Genomic DNA, 21,957 nt, shown 5'->3' on the forward strand with positions numbered 1-21,957 from the left:
TTCAGTCGTATTGCGTTCCTTCTTGATCATGAAATGACAGCTTCTACAGTTAAACATAGCACAATTTCCAGAAACAAGATCTCTTGGTACTACCTTAGTTATGTTCTCTTCGTATAATGATAGTATTAATACTAATTTATTCTTGATCTTCCATGTCCCAAACCAACACTACGCCTATCTGGGTGCTACTATAGGAGCTGTCGGCGGACCAGCAGAGGAGCGTTTTCAGACACAAACAACATTGCTGGGCCGTTACACTCGTCGTGGGCACAGTTTGAAGCGAGGTGGAGCAAAATGCAAAATAAAGCAAAATGTAAAAATACAGACCTTAAAATAAAACGAGACAAGTTCTGAAATATATACAGCACATTTATAATGTAGCACAGAGTAGATCCTCTGTACTACAGCAGAGTAGAAACTCTGCAATCAATACGAGTGCTGTTAAAACTGAGAACTAGCATAGTACTTTCCGTGTTATGGGTCACAGTTATGTATTATTCACACCAGCTATGTTTCGCAAGTTTCTAAAGAATATGTGGTACGTAAACAGCACCTGCATAAACGACACACCTATCTTGCCTGGCTACGCGCGCTTTACGCCCATCGCGAGGTGCTGTACTTATACATAACATTTTAAGGCATAGAAGTCTCACAAATGTTTTTCGAACGGCGAATATGAGCGAAAAAATGGAAGATTACTGCAACCAGCACAAACCCATCTTGCCACTCATGCGTTAAAAGCTAACACCAATTTCCCTTCACTGGAAGCCTAGAAGCCATAGAAGAATACGATATCCAACGCTCTGAGGAGCAATCACTTTGGCCAACAGCCTCGTGTATTCTTCCAAACATTTATCAATCGTCAGGGCTTATGTGGTCATGTCAGCGGAATTTCTTCTGCAGCCTGGCGTGCTCGCGATAAATATGAAAGAAAGGCACGCGGGGTTTTGAACAATAAACGACATCGTTATATCAGATACGCGAGCGAATAATCTATGAAGGTTCTCGTTATTGTTAGTATTATTTTCATTTTCCGGTAATTAAGCTAAACTGTTCTGAAGCTGTAGCCAATCAATGCACAGTTTTTTTTTCGGATTCATCAACAGGCGCAATACTTTTATCTGCTTTAGTAAGATTTACTGGAGCACAAAATCCGCGGTATATTTTCTACAACAACGAAACGAGCCGTCACCTTCAAAATTTTTAGTCGCTTGAGTGACCAAGTTCAAAAATATCCAGAGCGGTACATCATTCCTGTTAACTTTTTCTGCGATTCAAATTGGTGGCGCAAAAGGTGAAAAACATGCTAAACCAGAGCGCTGCTGTCACGCGGGTGTGAGGCGCACGCGTTCGTTTGCTTCGCATGCCTCTTCATTTCTTGCGCCACAACTGATATCCTTGAATGGTGATTCGAATGCGATACTGTTAGATGACTAAATTTCCGCAACAATGCAAGTAGTTAATTATTTAGACTATTTGCCTTCACTATAACTAAGCGTTCGCGATAATAAAATTTAGCGGAGAAGTGCCATTGTTAGCATCTTTGTTAGATGGTCGCGCTTTTAAGGCGATAGCATTAGGTCTAAAAAAACATTAGCCCACCTTGCACTAAGTCGCGCGAGGCTGGGTCCCAGCAGAGCTGGGAGGTACTAGCTGGTCCTGGCTTGGCTAGGCTTTCACCCTCTCACCTCTCTCTTTCCTACCCCTGGCTATACTATAGTGTACATGACTATGCTTGTTCTCTTTTTCTTTTTTGTCTCTCTTTATTTCTAATTCTTTCTTTCTCCCTCTATCTATTTCTTCCTCTTTCTGGATCTTTCTATCTTTCTTTCTTCCCTTTCTTTCTCTCTCTCTATTTTTCCTTCCTCTTTCTTTCTCTCTCCTTTTCGCTCTCTCTCTTTCTCTGATTTCCTTTCTGTCTTTCTTCCCTTTCTTTCTGTGCTATGTTTTGCTCTCTCCAATCCTCTTCTCCCTGCTCCTTACCCTCAATTAACTTTCTCACCCCCTTGCTATACTATAGTATACAAGGCTATGCTATGTTCTGCTAGCGTGCCTGGATAGCCGAGTGGTTACGACACTCGCCTTCGGATCGTGGGCACTTGCTTCAAATCTCGCGTCGCCAAGTAATTTCTTTCGCCAAGGCTTTCTCTCTCTTTCTTTCTCTGTCTCTCTTTGTCACTTTCTTGCTTCCTGTCTCTCCGTATTCGCTCTCTCGCCAATCGGAGTAACTGCATCTCACGCCGGACAGATCGGCGCACGTGTTCTGGGGGCGAAGCAAGGAGAGGAAGAAGAGGACGAAAATGAAGAGGATGAGGAGGACGCGTGCCAGGTCATGATGATGATACTTTTCTATCTACGACACACGCTAAACCTCTAGCATAACAGCTCTGCTGTAGAAACATATGAATCGTAAGAAAACGGCTACGCGCCTCTAGCTCCAGGCGCCGCGAGCTCAGCGTTCACTTCGTCTTTGGTTCGTTCGCGCGATTAAAAAGATGAAATAAAAAAGACGCTCTTTCCGTGACTCTCATTCTGTCCTTGCGAAAGCGTGAAACCGAGGCGACAAGAACTACACCATGACAAGAACGAAGATAACGACGAAGTTAATGCGTTTTTAAATTCCTAATTGCAAACGGGTTCCGATAGTAGCAATGAATCAATAAGAAAAATAATTTAATAAAAAGAATAAGACGTTCGGTAACACATTAATTCCATTATTCTAATTTCTATGTAGGATGAGAAGTCTGGGCTGAATGTATGAATAATTATTGCACTCGTTCTTTTTTATGTTTGCTTGCCTTTAGTGTGTAATCATTAGTTGTAACTTTAAAGATTCATATCAACAATTCTTGGCCAATCCCCAGTGTGGGTATGAGCCATCTGTAGAGGCACATCATCATCATCATCATCATCATCAGATCCCCTGGTACAGCATGCGTTACATTAGTGAAAGTTAGTCATGTACTGACAAAGCGAATTAAGTGAGTGCTGAGGTAATTAGTGAACGCTGCATGTCGATATAAAGTTCTGGGTAAAATACCCACACGGGATGGCTTCCGCCTTCGAGGCGCCACAAGTAAATGCATGCAAGGGGCCCTGGGAAGTTTTTTTTTTTAACGTTGACTAGGCACGAGTTAGCTTCGCAACACTCTATTTGTCGTTACGCTCAATTAAGTTTAACATTTATAAGCATTACTTAACACCTCCGTGTATCACCAATTACCATATTGTGTATTATAAATGATGATGAATTCAGATAGGGTAATCAACGAGAGCCTCAGCTTGAAGCCATCACTTCACCAAGGTGATTACGTTCGGCCGCGCAAATCGCTTTGCCACGGTTTGAGGCTGCACCTTACTCCTCTATCTACTGCTGATTTGTCAACTGCTAATTTGACAGTAGACAAAAAGCAGAAAAAATACTGACGTCAACATTCTATAATGTTTGAATAAAGTAATCGCGGATAAGCCTGGAGTGGTTTTCATGAAAAAGAAACAAGTTAATGGACGAGTAAGGAAAAAATAACTGTGGTGAATAGTGAAATTGCATTTTCATAAATGAAGGGCTATGTATGTTAAGTAATAATTCAATGCCTAAAATAAATTATTATTAAAATTTCACTGCTTATTCCTTAAACTAATTACATTGCGTCACGCAAGGCAATACAGGAATTGCCGCCCTGAATTCTTCAGGTCAATCCGTCTGGGAAAAACTAAGACTTTCGTCTTTCCTATAACCCTTAACAGGATAGCCCACCAGGCGCTTTAATAATCATTAACGTAAGCATCGTTTTACCTTGTTTATCTCTCTCTCTCTCCTGCACCACTTTCCATATACAGGTTGTCCCACATAACTTGAGCCAAGACTTTGAAAATGAAAGGCACTTCATAGGCAAATTGAACCAAACGTATACTACTCAGGCTATTTTTTATTTTCACCTAAATTAATTAGTTGATTATTTTTAATTACTTAACTTTTTAATTATTGGCTGAAAACACAAAATATGAACACTGAGCTGTAGAGAACTTTTAGAAACCACGGACTGAATTGTTTCCTGTACGATACGACTCGCGGTGTTATTTTTTCCGCGTTGTAAAGAAAGCCAGCGAAATTTGAAGACAGGCTACGTGACGGGCCGCGAGCGCACTGCTATTGTGCTGCTCTCAAACGTGCAACCGGTGAACGAGGTCGCCCGCGGCTGCCACGGGGAAGCGACAGGGTGCCTTGAAAGTGGCCGATGTTTGGGCGTGTGTCTTTCGTTGAATGACGGTGCAAATGCACGCTGCTGGCCGAGCGCTGCCGAGATAAGCGTCCGAGACGGATAAATAAAACAAGAAAATAGCTTTATTGTCTCTTTTGAACTTGAGATGCGTAAAAGGAGGCGACGACATGAAGCTAGTCACAGGTGGCGTTGGTAGGCGAACGGCATGAGGAGACTTTTTTTTTTTGTTTTCGGTGATCGGTCCTCGTAAAATTAAGCCGCGATTACAGAACATGTTCAAAGAGGTCGCCATCTGCTGCAATACAACTCTGGAATCTCTTTATCAGATTTTCCGTGACGTCCTTGACCATGGTTTCGGGAATGGAGTTGCAAACTTGTCTTATTTTTTTCTTTTAGATTACCTGATGTTGTCGTTGGTGCCTGGTATACCTGACTCTTGACGTACCCCCAAAGAAAAAAATCAAGGGGGTTTAAATCTATAGACCTTGCTGGCCAAGCAATGGGCCCGTGCCGCCCTATCCGACTGCTGCGGGAAAACTTTATCCAGCCAATTGCAACGCCTTGCTGCTTCCGTGCGCAGGAGCTCCATCATGATCATACCAGATATCCTTAATCCTAGCCAGTGGAACTTCGCAGAGAAAATTTTCAAGTGGTCCATCCAAGATATTGTTGACATATCATTCGCCTGTAAGTGTGCTGTCGATGAAGACAGGTCCGATTATAGTACCACCGTAAACGCCACACCACACATTGAATGACCACCGATATTGGTGACGCGCCTGCCAAACCCAGTGAGGGTTCTTGTCACTCCAATAGTGAGCGTTGTGGAAGTTCACTTGGGCATTGCGCAAGAAGTTAGCTTTGTCGGTCCAAAGTACCTTGTTCACGAAGCCTGGGTCTTCTTCGGTCTTGATTAGGATCCAGTTTGCAAAGTCTGTGCGATTCTGGAAGTCGCGAGGCTCCAATGCTTGGTGCAGCTGCACGTGGTAGGCATGAAGTTGTCTGTTCTTTAGTATTCTCCACACCGAAGATTTCGAGACACCAGCTTCAGCACCCACACTACGGACACTTGCCTGGGGGTCTGCAGAAAACTTGGACAGGATATTCCTCTCCACTTCCTCGCCCAAAACTGAAGATTTGTGCCGTTTCGTGGTAAATGTCCCAGTCTCTTTCAGCGTTTCATAAGTACGCACAATGGTCATTGAGCTCGGCCGCGTACCTGGTTGCCAGGCGTTGAAACAGCTTGACTGCCTGCCTTCTGTTTCCGCGTGATGCACCTAGGGCCAGAACCATAACCGCTCGTTGCTCATTCGAGTACGGCATGTCAGCTGCTTTTTCCCAAACGAGAAACGAACGCGTCAACAAAGCGCGCGCGCGGCCACTTTCAAACGGCAGCGCGATAGCACGGCCCCAGCCGCTCACGCAAGAAGCGCGAACGACGAAAAAAACAAGTATTAAAAGACGCCGGTGCGCCGACGCTTCTCCTCACCCACTCGAAGCCGCCGCAGAGCCGCAGACAACCAGACCAAACGCCTGGTAAAGCCTGCGAGCGTTCTATGAGCTGCACGGGATTGGTCGAGGCTCGATTTCAATTCAATATGCATTGTTTAACGGTCCAAGACGTGAGAATAGCCTGTAAAAGTCATAGAACGGTCACGTGATAGCCACCTCCTCCCCCATGACGGGCCGCCGAGCGACGCCGCGCGAGTAGAACCGGGCAGAGAAATCTCGAATTGCAGCAGCCATCGAGGCATTTCATCGTTCTGTCGCGTTTCGCCCTATCTACATGAATCAGAATCAAACTGCTGTTTTTTTTTTCCTCGCAGTCGTGACCGCTTTATCACCGCGGCAGCGCTCGGCCAGCAGCGTGCATTTGCACCGTTATTCAACGAAAGACGGACGCCCAAACATCGGCCACTTTCAAAGCACCTTGGGGGCGATCGGAGATCTGTTCGTTCCGCTCGTTCGTTCTCCTGGGGAAGAACAAGCGCGCTGATTGGCTGAAGCGGGAGATGCCACTCAAAGCCGGGGGGTGTCGCCATTTCTTTTTTTTTTGCTTGATCTTTTCTTTTTTGGTAACGTCATATCGCGTCATAACGAGTAGGGTGATCGGAGATCTCTGTTCTGCGCCTTTCGTTCTGCACCCATTCTGGCGGCGCACGCGATTAGCCGAAGCCGGAAAAACCACGTCTCTGAGGGGCGTAGCCATTTTTCTTTTTGCTTGATCTTTTATTTCTTGGTGACGTCAGACCGCGTCATAACGAGCATGTCGTCTGCTACAAACGAACGGATCGCGAGGCCGTTCGCACCCGTTCTCTCGAGCGAACAAACGGCTTCGCACGGCATGATGCGGCGGTTGCGGCTGCCGCAACAGCTGATTTTCAGAAAATGGCGCTTGCGACGTGTGCTTCTCTTGCGGTTGGAGGTGCGAGATGCGTTTGAAGCCATGAGCGAGTGCGGCGTCGCTTTCAGTTCTCGAAACGAACAGTGCGAACGAAATGAACGGGCCTGCCACTGGGCTGTGGTCTTACGCGCAGGGACTTCTTAGTTCAAAAGCGCTACCAGCTCTTGCCACGTGTCGTCCCGGTCCTCACTCGTGAACGACGGCCCCAGCGGGCGCGACGGCGTAGGTATCTGTGGGTGCTCTTTTATAAAAGCCAGCCGAAACTCCCTTTGACGATCCGACACCCGGGAGCCAAGCCAGACATTCCGGTGGGACGACATTTTGAAAAACTGCGCCAACCGCTACTTTTCTTTTTTTTTTTCGCGTGCGCGACTTAACATAGCAAGCACGTTAGAAAAACTAACACCAATAAATATCAGCACTCAAAGCTATTGCTGTTTCAGGAACTGCTTGAGCTTGAAAAGAAAAACAATATCCTTTCGTATAACAACTGTATTTATTAGAAGGCGAGAAACACTTCGTTTTGAAATATTCGGTCCCTTTGCCGAGGACAAACGATGCGCGTCTACTTCCGGAAAGCTCGCCGCTCACCGCTTGACGATTGGCTGTCCTCTTCCTCTCGGCGGAAGAGAGCTGCGGACCGTCCACTTTTGTGACGTAACACCGCCAGAACGAACGCGGAACGAACAGAGATCTCCGATCCCCCCCCCCCCCCCCTTGTCGCTTCCCCGTGGCAGCCGCGGGCGACCTCGTTCACCGGTTGCACGTTTGAGAGCAGCATTACATTTCAATGGCTACCAAGTCACTGTGGGATTATCGGCAATGAACGGGCCGATCAAGCTGCCCGTTCAGCCCATACAGAGGACCGCGGCCTGTCGATACCTCTTTCTAGGACAGACGCTGCTCAGAAGCTCCGCATGCTCGCTCGCCAATGCACCATGTCAAATTGGAATGAGCCACATTTCATGCATGCACGACTACACTCCTTTGATCCCACGTTAAGCCTTCGACTGCCATCAAGACTTCGCCGAGGTGACGCTACCGTTCTCTGTAGATTATGGCTGGGCGTCGCGTTTACCCATGCGTATGCATTTCGCATAGGGATGGCCGACACCACCGCCTGTGAGCACTGCGGCGACGAAGAAACGATTCGGCATGTTCTGTGTAACTGTCCGAAGTATAGAACACAAAGACAATCTCTTTGCCATGCTCTCAACAAGTTAGACGACCAGCCTCTATCAGAAGAAAGACTTTTACGCCATCGTCCGGACATAACGTCGCAGAAGAAGGCTTTACAAGCACTAATCGCCTTCCTGCGATCCACTGGCCTGTCAGAGCGCCTCTGAGCGGAACGCTCTTGTGTGTGTGTGGTTGTGATTGTTTTTTTTTCTTATTATTTATTTTCTCTCTCTCGCTTTCAACCCCCTATTCCCCAACCCCAGTGCAGGGTAGCATACCGGATGCAAACTTCTGGTTAACCTCCCTGCCTTCCTCTGCTCTTTCTCTCTCTTGAGAGCAGCAATATAGCAGTGCGCTCGCGGCCCGTTACGTGGCCTCTTTTCAAATTTCGCGGACTTTCTTTACAACGCGGGAAAAATAACACCGCGAGTCGTATCGTACAGGAAACAATTCAGTCCGTGGTTTCAAAAAGTGCTCTACAGCTCAGTGTTCATATTTTGGGTTTTCAGCCAATAATTAAATAGTGAGGTAATTAAAAATAATTAACTAATTAGTTTAGGGGAAAATAAAAATAGCCTGAGTATCTATAGGCTAGTGCGAGTAGTATACGTTTGGTTCAATTTGCCTCTGAAGTGCCTTTCATTTCCAAAGTCTTGGCTCAAGTTACGTGGGACAACCTGTATACACCATGAAAATTGCAATACAAGGCACTGTTTTTCAACATTGGTTTTTACAAAAGATATATTTAGTCGTGAAGGTTACAAGATATTATCTGGGACTTATCACCATATGAATATATTGAAGCATTGCTTAGTCCTACGCTGTGCGCGATGTACTTGCCTGTTCCAGGACCAACCTAACCGCTTTTTTTTTTAACACGAAACTGTTTTATGCTCGGATCCACCAAGTACTTCCGTTAACGGATATGACGCTCATAAAATGGATGCCAACGGGGGAGAAAGAAAAAAAACCAAGAAAAGACCCGCCGCTGGCAGTCGAACCCACGACGTTGCGGCCGCGAAGGTAAGTGCCCGACGCGAAACCAACTAAGCTATCCTTGCAGGCGCTGGACTCTTCACGAACGCGCGTTATATCTTTCACACATTCTTTCTCGCATGGTGCTCTCTTGGTGGTGTAGATAGGCGGGGCGGAGCGGGGTGGTGTGGCGCAGCCGTCTGTGAGCGGTGAAAAGAAGTAATGCGTCACAATCGACACTTACTATCGCTTACTCTGAGATTCCGCGCGATATCGGAGGTCATGGTTAAAGCGTCTCGATACCAGCGAGGGACACTGGCCGCGCTGGCGTCGCCGAGGCACCCTAGGCGCAGTTACGTTATTTGCCTGTCGCTTCGTGTCAGCGTGCGCCGGCTCATAGGAGTAGTACAGCTTCCACATGCATCAACGCGATTTCGCCGCCGACTACTTCGATTGCGAGAGCACCGACTAACAAAACTGCTGCAATACGCGTTGCAGAAGGGACATTATTTCGACGGTCGAATGTCGTGTCTTGGCGGAGTGAGACAGAAGCCAGCGGGACACACACCTTTGCGGCTCAGGCTATGAACCTCTACGAACTAGGCGTCAACATGGGTGCATCCACGCCATACGACGCTATAGCTGCCAAACACGAATAGACATTGTACAAGCTCTTATATATCACAACACAATAAGCACTAATTCTGTGTAGACACGTTTCACTTTCGTGTTATACCGATTCCTATGACGGAGGGATCAGCCATGTTTTTTTTGTGTGTAGGGATAATGTTGTACCTTGGGATCGCGTCAGCGTCTGCACAAGCTCTCCCTATCGATAGAACTTGCCTGAAAGATTCATCGGGACAGTTGTCTATGACAGTGACGCGGAGTCTCACCCACGGAACAATTCGAGTTCTTATAAGAAGTGAGACTACAAGAAATGCTTACGTTATACTTCATGGCTTATTTGCGCTGCCAGGGGCCGGGCGAAAGGACATGAAGTCCTACCAACAAGCACCCATAGCAGCTTTGCTTGCATATGTTATAGTAATCCATTTCCATAGGCGATGAGTTTACCGGTTAGCACTTGAAATAGCATTAATATACATGGCACCAGCTTTATGACAAGATATATCTTTGTGGTGGTTTTTCAATAGAACATAAGACATAAAAGTATGTTATTCTGCCGTCGGTAATTATCCTCGTAAAAATAATAATTAATAGGGTTTTGCATTCCGAAGCGCCTCAAGCCAAGAGAGACGCCGTAATAGAGAGCTCCGGATGATTTGGACCACTTCAAGTTTTTTACCCTGCACTGATATCCTCCATTTCGCCTCCATCGAAGTGGTATGGCGGCTGCCAGGATCGAGCCCGCGTCTCTCAGGTCAGCAGCCGAGCACCGTAACCACTGCGCAACCACGGCTGTTAATTATCCTCGTGCGTTCATTTTAAAACAGTAAGCACTTGTAGTGACCGCCTCCACACATTTTCAGAATATAGAAAGGCAGAAAGCTGAGATAGTTGATAGGGATACAACGTCGAAGAAAGTAAGGCAGTGAAGAAAGGCACGGTTTTTTTTTTTGCGTCCGTGTTAACAGCCCCGCTGTTTAGCAAATCGTCCCTGGTATCTCGTATCACGAAAATATCGTTGTCATAAACAGGTATGTTCCATAAAAAATCGGTAAATCTCACTCGGTAATTCATCATCGGTAATTCAAATCGGTAATTCATCACTGGTCCGCTGTTTAGCAGATCGTCCCTTGTATCTCGTATCCAACCATTAATCACTGGTCCAATAAAAATGAAGAAGGCAACAGTCAGCCCTAACAAATGGCTGCGAAGAAACTCGCGTCTGACCATAAGCAGCCATTGGTCGGCCGAAGATACGTCGCACTCTCGAGGAAGAAACCGCCATCCGAGAAGCGAGGTTTGCTGCTATGCGCGAACGTCAACGGCAGCACAGAAAAGATGCGGAGTATAAGCCCAGGGAATCGGAACAAAAGAGACTGCGGCAAATGCTGCTCATGCGCGTTCCCTTTGACACCATCCAGCCTACCGAGAAGCAGAGCGAGCCGTTGCCTCTGCGGGTGGCGCAGACGCCACCATCGTCAGAGCATCGCAGTCCTTGTAAAAGACGAGTACCTCGTGCGGCGAGCAGAAGACGATAAGGCAAAGATGCAGGCCAAACTTGCTACAACCCCGCTACAGCCAAGTTCAGGCCAAGTTTAACCTCGCTATAGACAAGTTCAATCTCACTACAGCCAAGCTCAACCTCGCTACAGCCAAGTTCAAGCCAAGTTATACCTCGTCACAGCCCAGTTCAAGCCAACTTCAACCTCGCTAAGGCCAAGTTCTCACAAGATACAGCAATAAGTAAGCATGAGACCGAGCAGCTTCGCTGTGTATCGAGCTCTCCGCGGCTTAGAGCAAGCTTTGAGCCATTATTTTGCAAGCCTTATCTTTTCGGTATATTATTCTAAATTATATACATAAGAAGTTTCTGCCGACTAGGCGTTTGCTGCTGCAACACACTCTCAGCAGAAATCGGTGCTTCAATTTAAAGAATTCGGCGCGCACTGAAGCTAATCTCTCAAGGATTGTGCCACACAACAATAATAAAACGTCGTTCTTGTGCCTGTTTCATTCAGGTACGGCTGTGACCCTCACGTCTCCACAACGGGACCTACGGAAAGATAGATAGATTTAATGGGCTTTACGTGCTGTTAGAAAAAAGGAGCTAGTTAAAAGGTAAAAAGCGAGAAACATGGTGATGCAGGTGATCACGTACCGCCTGAGCTCTATCAGCAGGGTGCTTGGAAAAGCTTTTAGGTGAATAAAAGTAAATTAAAAAATCTGCGTGAGACGTAAAGGTACGTGAGCGGGCATATGCTAATTAGACAGGCGTAACTAAGTTAACTTGAGTATAAAAGGCACCGAATGCTCCTTACTGGATCACACTTTTCCGTCGTCTAACGTGAAGGAAAGGAGCGCCGCGATCATGAGGACTCTGGTGAGACCTCCTTGTATTTTAATTCGTAAATTTAGACAATTCCATTGACTAATAGCAACTGCTATCTGAAAAATAGGCACAACGTTAATATCGTGAAGCCAGGAATATTGGGAATCAATTTGGCCTTGAAGACACTGGATTCGCAAGAGCCCTTCAATTGGGATGACTTTATTCTATGGTTACTTGTTTTTTCCTCGCGAAAGCTTTCGGACAGATCGGACGAGCTGAAGATGTCATCATGAAAATGAACTGAATGCCAATGTTTGTCCAACCTGGAATACAGAAGCTCCGGAAAATTCAACTATTACTTTTAAAAGGTTACATGAACTTGTTGAAGAGCTATCCTGTTCTTGTGTTCGCTACGCCTTCGTTGTGATAAAACATCCCTTTAAGTTAGTCTTAAAGCATCCAGACAACGACTAGTATTCATTTAATAGGTCGCATTTGTTTAATAAGACCCTAAAAGATGAGCCTCAAAACAAATTTAATGTCCGCAGAACGAGCGTAGGCCCAATCGGCCCGAGTATTGACTCCAAGCTAGAATGTGCCCGCATCACCTCCAGACTTTTGTGGTACTGTGCAGCTAGATTTACAGCGTCGGAGCCGAGTATAAAGTTCAAAGAGAGTGGTATTCCTTGAACTTTTACGCCATTCTGCTTTCTCGAAAAATAATCTTCCTGTGTATGCGATGTCCCCGAGAACCTTCAGTTATAAGCGCTACAGAAGCCGTTACACGGCGACCATGAAAATGTCAAATACGGACAATTAAGCACTTTTAGAACTTGAATCGTACTTGAGAATGAACACAAATAAAGGACGCAACATACCGGAGCGATAAATACGTTCACATACTTTTAGTTGCGATGAACGCGAGCATAATTTTCAGGGGACATTATAGGCGCACTGTTTCATTGTATACGGTTGCGACTACCCGTGGTACTTGATGGCAAACAGCATAATAAAACAATGCAATAATACATATCCGGAAATGACTGCGACTGCGCATGGCATAAAAATCTAATCAAGGAGGCTATACCAAGTAGTGGCCACTTACGCATAAACGTGCACATATATATATATATATATATATATATTTAAATTAGCGAACAAAGTTTCTATTTACGTATCTATCTAGCCGCCTACGTCTGGGTGCTCTCGTGATTGCCTCCTCAACTTGGTGTAGACGAAAATCGGTATGGCAGGCTAACAGAGCTTGGCGAGTATAATTGTTTGGTCATGACATGAACAACGTGACAATCCTGTCACGTACGTCGTCATACCCTTTCCTCAAGACACGTGTGGCACATACCCGTATACCATGGGCCGCGGTATGCGTGTATGCGCCACAGGTGATTGACAGTTTATATCTGGCCAGGAACGGCGTGTACAAACGTTAGTAATTCAAATGCGACGGCGTTAAAAAACCGACATCGGCAGCGTTGACCCGATGAATGCAAAGAATGAAAATCAGTACCCCAGCAGGAATCAAACCGAAGCATTCTGCGTGGTAGTCCGGTATTTTAACACTGAGGCAGCCAGGTCTTGAAACTGCTTTAGAAAAATACCCTGTGCAGACGTAAGGTCGGTGCCACGTGAATTGTGGTTGCAGTGCTGGTTATCTAATTTTATATCAAAGCAATAAACATCATATATGTGCACGTATGATACAGACATCATAACGGGTTAACGTCAATTGAGGTTCCAGTGTAGGCTCCGCTTTTATATCAGTCTAATAAACAATACATTTTATCTCCATGATTCAGCAAGCTATTATCAAGCGTTGACCGAACCCTTATGAATAGGCTAACAAACGTTACGTATGATATTCACATAATCGTATCGTAAAGTGCACTTCGTTTCGATAATACTGACATGTGTGCTCTAACGTTAATGCTGACGTTACGTCAGGCTAGAAGCTACCCTTTAAGGACCAGTGCAGTCGACGTGCCTGCTAAGACTACTAGATTTAGAAAAACACGTCCATCCACCTCGTAACGCTTGGCTCAAAAAAAAATGCAGCACAGACAACTACTCGCTGGCTGCTTCGCATGAAACCGATTCCCACAAGTCGTGGGATCTGCGGAATATTTTTTTAGATTAGGCTACGAAATAAATATCAGCAATAATTTCATTTCCAGTTACACTTCTTGGGAACACTAACCAGGAAACGAGAAAAAATCTTATGTGTGCAAACTGCAAGAGACAAACAGTTCCCGGTTTCTTCAGTGATTTGAATGCAAGCATTAAATTCAGTTTAATGGACTGGAGCGCGACAAGGAAAGTTTGGCAATGGCCATTTGAACGCTAAACAAACGCTATGTGGCTAAGGATGGTGCGCCTTGTAACTTGGATTTCTCACAAAGGCATAACCCAGAGATTGAACGGATGTCGCTTTTGCTGTAGACGTCGCCAATCGATTATTTTTGCTGGTATGAACCCTGCTTAAAAAATGCATTGGAAGAGTCTGTATAAACACAAATGTAAAGGAAATCATAATCACATAGTCGGTAGGAGGAGACGTCAGAGCTTAAAACCAATAACCTTACAGCAGGTTGCGAAGAGGTGGCGTCGTCGAGGTATGTGAGATGCTTGTTCTGAAAAACGCCAAGCGGAACCTTCTTGAAAACGAAATGTCCAACACACAAGTAGGTTTCGTTATCGTGACCGGCGCCGTGCCCACGTAGTAATTAGAGTACGATTAAAGATCGTTATATGTCATTGCCGCTACGCTGCGCAAACCTACTGGACATATGTATATTTCCATGTATTACTTTACTAAATTTTCGTAAACGGACCTCCTTCATCTTTCCTTTACTTAATGAGTGTATCATCTGTGGCGTCTTGCATGTGCTTAATTTTTGGGGTTTTGGATCAAAGTTGGGCCCAAGTAAGTTTTTTGGCTTCACACGGCATATTCCACCGACCCACCAAATAATACTGCACTTAAAAGTGAATGCACTAATCGCGACCCTCCACAGGTGGCCGTCGCTTTCGTTCTCTGCCTCGCCGTCTCGACTGTCTTCGCTGGTGGTTTCGGCGGAGGAATCGGACGTGGCATCGGCCTGGGCCACGGTGGTGGTTTCGGTGGTGGTCTCGGCGGTGGCCTCGGATACGGCGGCGGCCTTGGTGGTGGTGCTGGAATCGGACACGGAGGCCTTGGAGGCCTTGGTGGTGGACTTGGCGGCCTCGGAGGCGGATTGGGTGGCGGCTATGGTGGCGGCTACGGTGGCGCCTACGGTGGCTCTTACGCTGGTTCCTACGCTGGAAACTACGGCGGAGTCCACGGTGGTCACTTCGGTGGACACGGCCTTCTGGGTTGAGAGTACGTGTCCTCGTTTAATTCAGACAGGTTGTATTATAGGGAATCTTTGCAACGCGAGAAGCTCAGGTACTCAGTTTACGCGATATACATTTCAGGCCAGCTTTGGTACGAAAGTTTCCATTTTGTTGCGGCTGATATCGCTTACAAAAAATCCGGCAGATCCCACGCACTGTGAAAATCGATGTAATGCGAAGCAGCCAGCAAAGCGCTGCATAAACCTCCTTGTTTGTCTTTGAACCAAATGAAATCATTCATGCCATGGCATCTAGTTCCACATCTATCGCACGTTTGCCATGCACGCACGGAAGGAAGGAATACACAAGGGAGAAGCCAGGGAGGTTAACCAGACAGCAGTCCGGTTGGCTAAATTACGCTGGGGAAAAGGGAAGGAGAGTGGAAAGATGGGAGAAACAGAGCGAGAGGGAGAAGCACGCACGCATGCATAATCTGGTATATACCATACCAATGAAACGTATATTCTGGTATATACGATGCATGACCTGTCATATTTGCACATCACGCACTTATGTCATCCCATACCAATTTTGGTATATGTTATAGCGTAGCAGAAGGATTAAAACGCCGGCCAGCGTCTGCTAGTGATCGGCACTTCGTGACGTCACTGTTGCTGGGGCATATAAGCTCGAACGGATTCACGCGGCAATAAACGCTCTGGTGTTCTGGACCTGTGTGCTGCGTCCAAGTTACTACAGTATATATCCAGTTAACAAAACGGCCGGAAGCGCACCATGACGGTGCCATGTAAATCATACCGTACATGACATGCATATCATGGTTTTCATGTTACCACCTGTCATACCGTACGTGACATGCATGTAACATGATTCGCATGTTAGTTCCTGTCATTTATGTTCGTCATACAGTCACATCGCGCAATACGAATTTTGGTGTAGATCTGGTGTATATCAAAAGAGCGAAACGGCCGCAATACCAGTTTTGGTACATATCAAGCTAGCGAAACGGCCGCAAATGCAACATGAGCGTGGCACGTAAATCATGACATACATGACACGCGTTCCTCAAACAAATGTCTCGTCATGCCAGTTTTCGTATATATCTATTCATTTAAACGGCCGCGAGCGCCCCGAGACCGCGTCATGTAAATCATGCTGCACATGACATGCGTGTCATGATTTGCACGTTAGGACCTGTCATTATATTCGTCATGAGCTCTTGTCACGCCATACCAATTTTGGTATATATGAAATTAACGGAACGGCCGCAAGAGCCCCAATGCCGTGTAATGTAAATCATGCTGTTCATGACATGCATGTCATGATTTTCACGTTATGACCTGTCATTCATCTTCGTAATAAGGTCATGTTATGCCGCACCAATTTTCGCATTCATCCGATTAACGAAACGGCCAAGAGAGCACAAAGTCGTAGGCGGCTAGATAGATAGATAGATAGATAGATAGATAGATAGATAGATAGATAGATAGATAGATAGATAGATAGATAGATAGATAGATAGATAGATAGATAGATAGATAGATAGATAGATAGATAGATAGATAGATAGATAGATAGATAGATAGATAGATAGATAGATAGATAGATAGATAGATAGATACCCTCAAAGCCGCAGAAGTTCGCTAAGAAATGCTTCGCATTTAAAAAAAACCTCTTCATCCAAAATTCATCTCGCATGAAAGCTGTAGCTACGAGTTGACGCTCCCAACGGATCATGAATTTCTTTATTATTCAATGAAATGGAGCAATAGGCTACAAATTGATCTGCGGTCAGAAGCTAGTGAGGGGAATATTACTTTCCACTCGGCCAGTTGGATTCCAATATATCATTCTTCCTTGCACTGCCCGCCGACAGTAAAGCGTATTTTCGAATTCTATTGTTGCATGTATTTCGCTGTTTCTGGAAGAGAAATTCATATTCAATCACTCTTTCAACTCCGTGAATAGAAGTCACGCCAACTTGGGAGCGCAGCGGAAAAATTAAGTAGAAAAGGCTGTACTTATTATCGATAAGTTGGAAATCGTCCCCATTACAAAGCAATAGTTTTCAAAGCGATAGAAAGGGGGCATTCTATTTTAGCATACTGCCTTCTGTCAGCGCGTATGGGAATGTGCGGGGCAGCGTGACCCAAAAGATACGTTGTGACGTTTGCAGTTGATACTGAATTGCGTGTTCAGTAAATTTTAGGGCAGTAACACGATACATGTTATTGGTGTAAAACGATGCCGGATGTTTCCCTATTAGTCGCGGTGACACGGGCAGCTTCAGCACTGCCTGCAAGTGCTGAAGCTGCATAACACGACCGCTATAACGCGACGATTATTAAAGGAAGTGGAAATTAAGTGTGATGCGATGCATAGGTCTTTTATTGCCAAGGCCTGATCTATTTTAGCAAGAATGATCGAACCACCCTTCTTTATATAGCTTCTTTGAACTAGACGTGCACCCGCCACAGAAACCTCTTAAATGTTTGCCTTACTGGATGAGAGACGCGCAAGACTTGTGAAAGTTCACGGCAATATAAATATTCGCTGTTCTTTGCATTTGCTCAATCCCTTGATATCCGAAGGACAGCTTATTGTAGCCTTCGCAGGTATCACCTTCCTGTGCCACCTCATGCTACGGGCTTTAAGTTTACATTTTATTTCATTACTGCACACATCATTTACGCCTTGTGCGAAGTGCTGCAGTAGTGTTTCTGTAGTTTATTTGCTTCTTCGATAAGGCGGGCATAAAGGTAGAAGGATAGGAGTGTAACATGTAGAACCTCTAAAATTTGGACTCCTTTCCAAAAAGAAACAATGTACAGCAGTCGGTGGACCTGCAGCAACTATTTTTACGTAATCGTTCAGACCCTGCGCTAATCTGAGATATGACGTGTTGCTATGCAGAACACACGTCGAGTGCTGTAGACAAGCAACATGCAGCAAACAAGAAAGTAGGCGCATTAATACTCATTAGTAATCTTTCTCCCATTTATTTCAGTGTAACTTCACTGCGGAAGACGACTCAAGAAAAAGCAAGCCAAACTGTACAAAACGTATTTAAATAAATAACTTCGAAGCACTATCAGTCATGGTGTGCGCATTGTTTGCTTTAAAAACAACTGAGCAATAGAATATAGAAAGCTCGCCCTACATACAAAAACACACGTACACGTTTGTGGTAAGAAACACATGTTTGTGGGAAGAAACGGCACTTTTAAACTACATAGAGACTACGGCGCTCACTATTGCTTTGCGCGCAGTCTCTTGTCGTTCAGCACTCATGTGTGTTCTGTCCTCATTCACAACTTAAAAGCGCTGTTTTACTCAGTTCAATGCATACTACCCAAATAAACGCCTTGCTCAATATGGTTACCTTGGTTCACATTCATGCTGAAATGCTGAAGCAACAAATTTGTGAAAAATAGCTTTAAAAGGTTGCAAAGATGGGAATGTTGGTACGTCATAATACCTGTTCGAACAGCGCAAGAAACAAGGACAGGCGAAGCAGAACACAAACACACACAGCGTTGACTCAGAACAACTTTTAATGGTCAGCTGAAGACCCCATACATATATGTTATAGAGGCATGCGTAGAAGGAGAGCCAGTTATCAACCGCGTCCATGACTATGGAATAACAAACCCCATGCCAAGTATTGACCATGTTTCGCGGACATAGATGACTGAGTATGTGAATCAAGCTTAAATTTTCGCTCGAGTTACATTTTCACACAAATAGGCAACAGACATTAATACATGGACATAACCAGGAGCGGGGCAATGCACAAGAGGACTTTTCCTCAATGTGGTTAGGCTAGGCGCTGAAGCATCCCACACATCATGGAATAAGACAGACAACAGCAATTGCTATACATACAGGGCTTTACCCGAGGAGCATCGTTTTGGCATTCATCTTGCGAACTGCTCTAAAGTGTAAGAAATTCGCGCGCATTGATGCGAATGGCGTGAATTTGTTCAATATTCATAGGGTTATTTCTCGTAGGCGAGACGCTGCTGTAGAGCGGACCAACAAGACGTGATACAGCGAGCATCCTATTTACTTACTTGCGATTCAGAGAACGTTGGAACGCTGTGTACAAAGACGTTCTGCAAGTGTTGCACAAAGCGACCTCCATTCACCCTGCTGGAGGAACAAGCGTTAAAACAGAATGTCAGAACTTTGACTTACACGATACTGCTTGTACTGTTTTTACATGAGGCGACCCTAGGCTACTTTTGATACCAGGCCGACAATGGATTCCTCAAATCTCTTATAGAGTACAGTGTGTCACCTGCCACATAATTGACAAAACATACGTGCATTTATGCGATTTTCAGATATCGCTATAGTATCAACATGTATTAACGATTCCCCGGAACGTACAAACTTCGATTTTCTAAAAAAAAACCTAACTGCAAGCGAAATTAGTTATTTACGTAACTTGGAAGGAAGCACTGAAAGCATATTGATCCTTTAAATGGCTCATTCGAATTTTTTACCAGTCAAGAAATACACGCGAGCTACAAATCATATTGAGGGACTGTAAATCCCCATTCGCAGTCCGTATTGGGGAATTAATACACATTCCTTAAAAAAAACACACCTATCCTCAAACGCATGTTCCTGCTCATGCATGTTGCCTGCAAAAATACAAGTGTTGGAATAGTAGATTTCTATCATACAATAAAAATCTTACCCAACATTTAAAAAATTTTAGTGATGCGCATAGTTTATAGTGTCCCTTAGAGGCATTTACATATATATATATATATATATATATATATATATATATATATATATATATATATATATATATATATAAGAGAGAGAGAGAGAGAGATAGAGTTAGAGAGACAAAGAGAGAGAGAGAGAGGAGACGACACCAAGCGATTATCTTAATTTTATTTACCAATGGTTTCGACCGGTGGACCGGTCTTCGTCAGGGCTTATGAGCAAATGCTCACGAAGACCGGTCCACCGGTCGAAACCATTCGTAAATAAAATTAGGATAACGGCATAGTTGTGGCTCTGCTCTTCCCAAGTACGTTTGGCCCATTGGCAAAGCTTCTTCATATATATATATATATATATATATATATATATATATATATATATATATATATATATATATATATATATATATATATATATATATATATATATATATATATATATATATATTTAAAACACCCTCTCAGGGGAACGCCTCGCACTTCCACCAACCCTTCTAACAGAGCATGCCGCTTTACAAGCATGTATAAGTTACACTGCGGATACACGGGCGACTTCCGAGCTACCAAGGCGTCGTAGTGCACGTGATATTTACCCGCTTCTCTCACGTCCCAGAACTACACCAAAATAAATTGGCAATAGGATATGTCCCTGGCTCCTATGAAGCACAAATATGCTAGTTCCTATGTCCCTGGAATTCAACGTACAGAAAGAAAAATAACGCAGCTTGCACTATGTCTCACAAGGCTGAGTCACCGCGGAGCTGGTGGGCATCTATAGCTGGTCCGGGCTTGTCTAGGCTTTTACCCTCTGACCTTTCTCTTTCCCACCCCTTGCAATACTGTACTATACATGGCTATGCTTGTTCACTCTTTTTTATCTTTTTTGTGTGTCTTTATTTCTATCTCTTTCTCTCTCTGTCTATTTCTTTCAAAGTCATTCTATCTGTGTTTCTCCCCTTTTTCTCTTTATTTATTTCTTCCTCTTTCTCTCTACGTCTTTCTTTCACTCTCTCTGTCTGTAGATGCTCTCTCGCCTTCTATCCTGTTCTGCCTTTCTTCCCTTTCTTTCTATTTCTCTTTTTGTCATTCTTTCTATCTCTTTCTTTCCTTCTCTCTTTCTCTGTACTCGTTCTCTCCTCTTAATTTCTCTCCTCCTCACCCTCACTTCATTTTCCCACCTCCTTGTTATACTAGACTATACAAGGCTATGCTATGCTCTGCGAGCGCGCCTGGATAGCCCAGTGGTTACGACGCTCGCCTTCATATTGTGGGTACGCGGGTTCGAATCTCGCACCGGCAAGAATTTTTTGGCGAAGAATTTCTTTTTTTCTCTTTCTTTCTTCATCCCACGCTTTCACTCCTTCCTCCTCTCTCTGTACTCTTCTCTCTCCCATCAGAGTTATTGCATCCCACGCCGGACAAATAGGCGCACATATTCTGGGAGGAAGGCAGAAGCGGAAGAAGAGGACAAAGAGAGCGCGTGCCGGTTCATGATTGTAATTTTTTATCTGCGACACACGGCGAACCTCGAGCTTGACAGCTCTGCTGTAAAATTACAGTAGCTGCAAATGTGCAGCTCGAATAAACCGTTTATGTCTCGTGTTCAGGAATACAGAGGTGTTTTGGTAACATTCTGCATTATATTTGCCGTTGTTTTACATCGTGGTACGCAGGCCAGACTGTCATCTGTTGGATGCATTTGCACCCTTAAATAGATGAAAAATTGCACCAGGCACTCCGCATTCAACAGTGAAAACCAAGCGCTTACACATTTATCTTGAAAATGTTGCTTCATGTGTCTGAACGGGGCGTAGATAATGCCCCCGCAATAATGGAAATATTGGTAACAGTAACCAATTAGTCGAGCCATTTATAGCGTTTACACAGTCAGTCATGTGAGCTTTGACAGGGTATATTTAATTTAACGAATTGTGGTTCAACTGCGTGAGCACTGTGATATACCGACGACAGGATCAAACATAGCATGCACTTTTCTCCACATTTTGTTTATGATGAATATCATGATACCCAGTGATGCGTGTAGCACAAATTGGCATCCACGAATGCATGGAAATTGTCATCTACGAATGGATGATATACCTCGACTGAGGCCATAACCGCCCGACG

The 21,957-nt window shown here is 44.7% G+C and overlaps 1 protein-coding gene across 1 annotated transcript; it reads left to right on the top strand.

Annotated features, from left to right (window-relative positions):
• Positions 1-11,744: 11,744 nt before the first annotated feature.
• LOC119394261 (acanthoscurrin-1) lies at positions 11,745-18,179 on the top strand. The gene is made up of 3 exons (XM_037661547.2): positions 11,745-11,791; positions 14,770-15,113; positions 18,096-18,179. Exons 1-2 carry the CDS (start codon positions 11,780-11,782, stop codon positions 15,109-15,111), a joined length of 354 nt encoding a protein of 117 aa, XP_037517475.1. The 5' UTR covers positions 11,745-11,779; the 3' UTR covers positions 15,112-15,113; positions 18,096-18,179.
• The last annotated feature ends 3,778 nt before the right edge of the window (positions 18,180-21,957 follow it).

The sequence above is a fragment of the Rhipicephalus sanguineus genome, chromosome 5 (assembly GCF_013339695.2).
Source record: "Rhipicephalus sanguineus isolate Rsan-2018 chromosome 5, BIME_Rsan_1.4, whole genome shotgun sequence".
Lineage (NCBI taxonomy): Eukaryota > Metazoa > Arthropoda > Arachnida > Ixodida > Ixodidae > Rhipicephalus > Rhipicephalus sanguineus.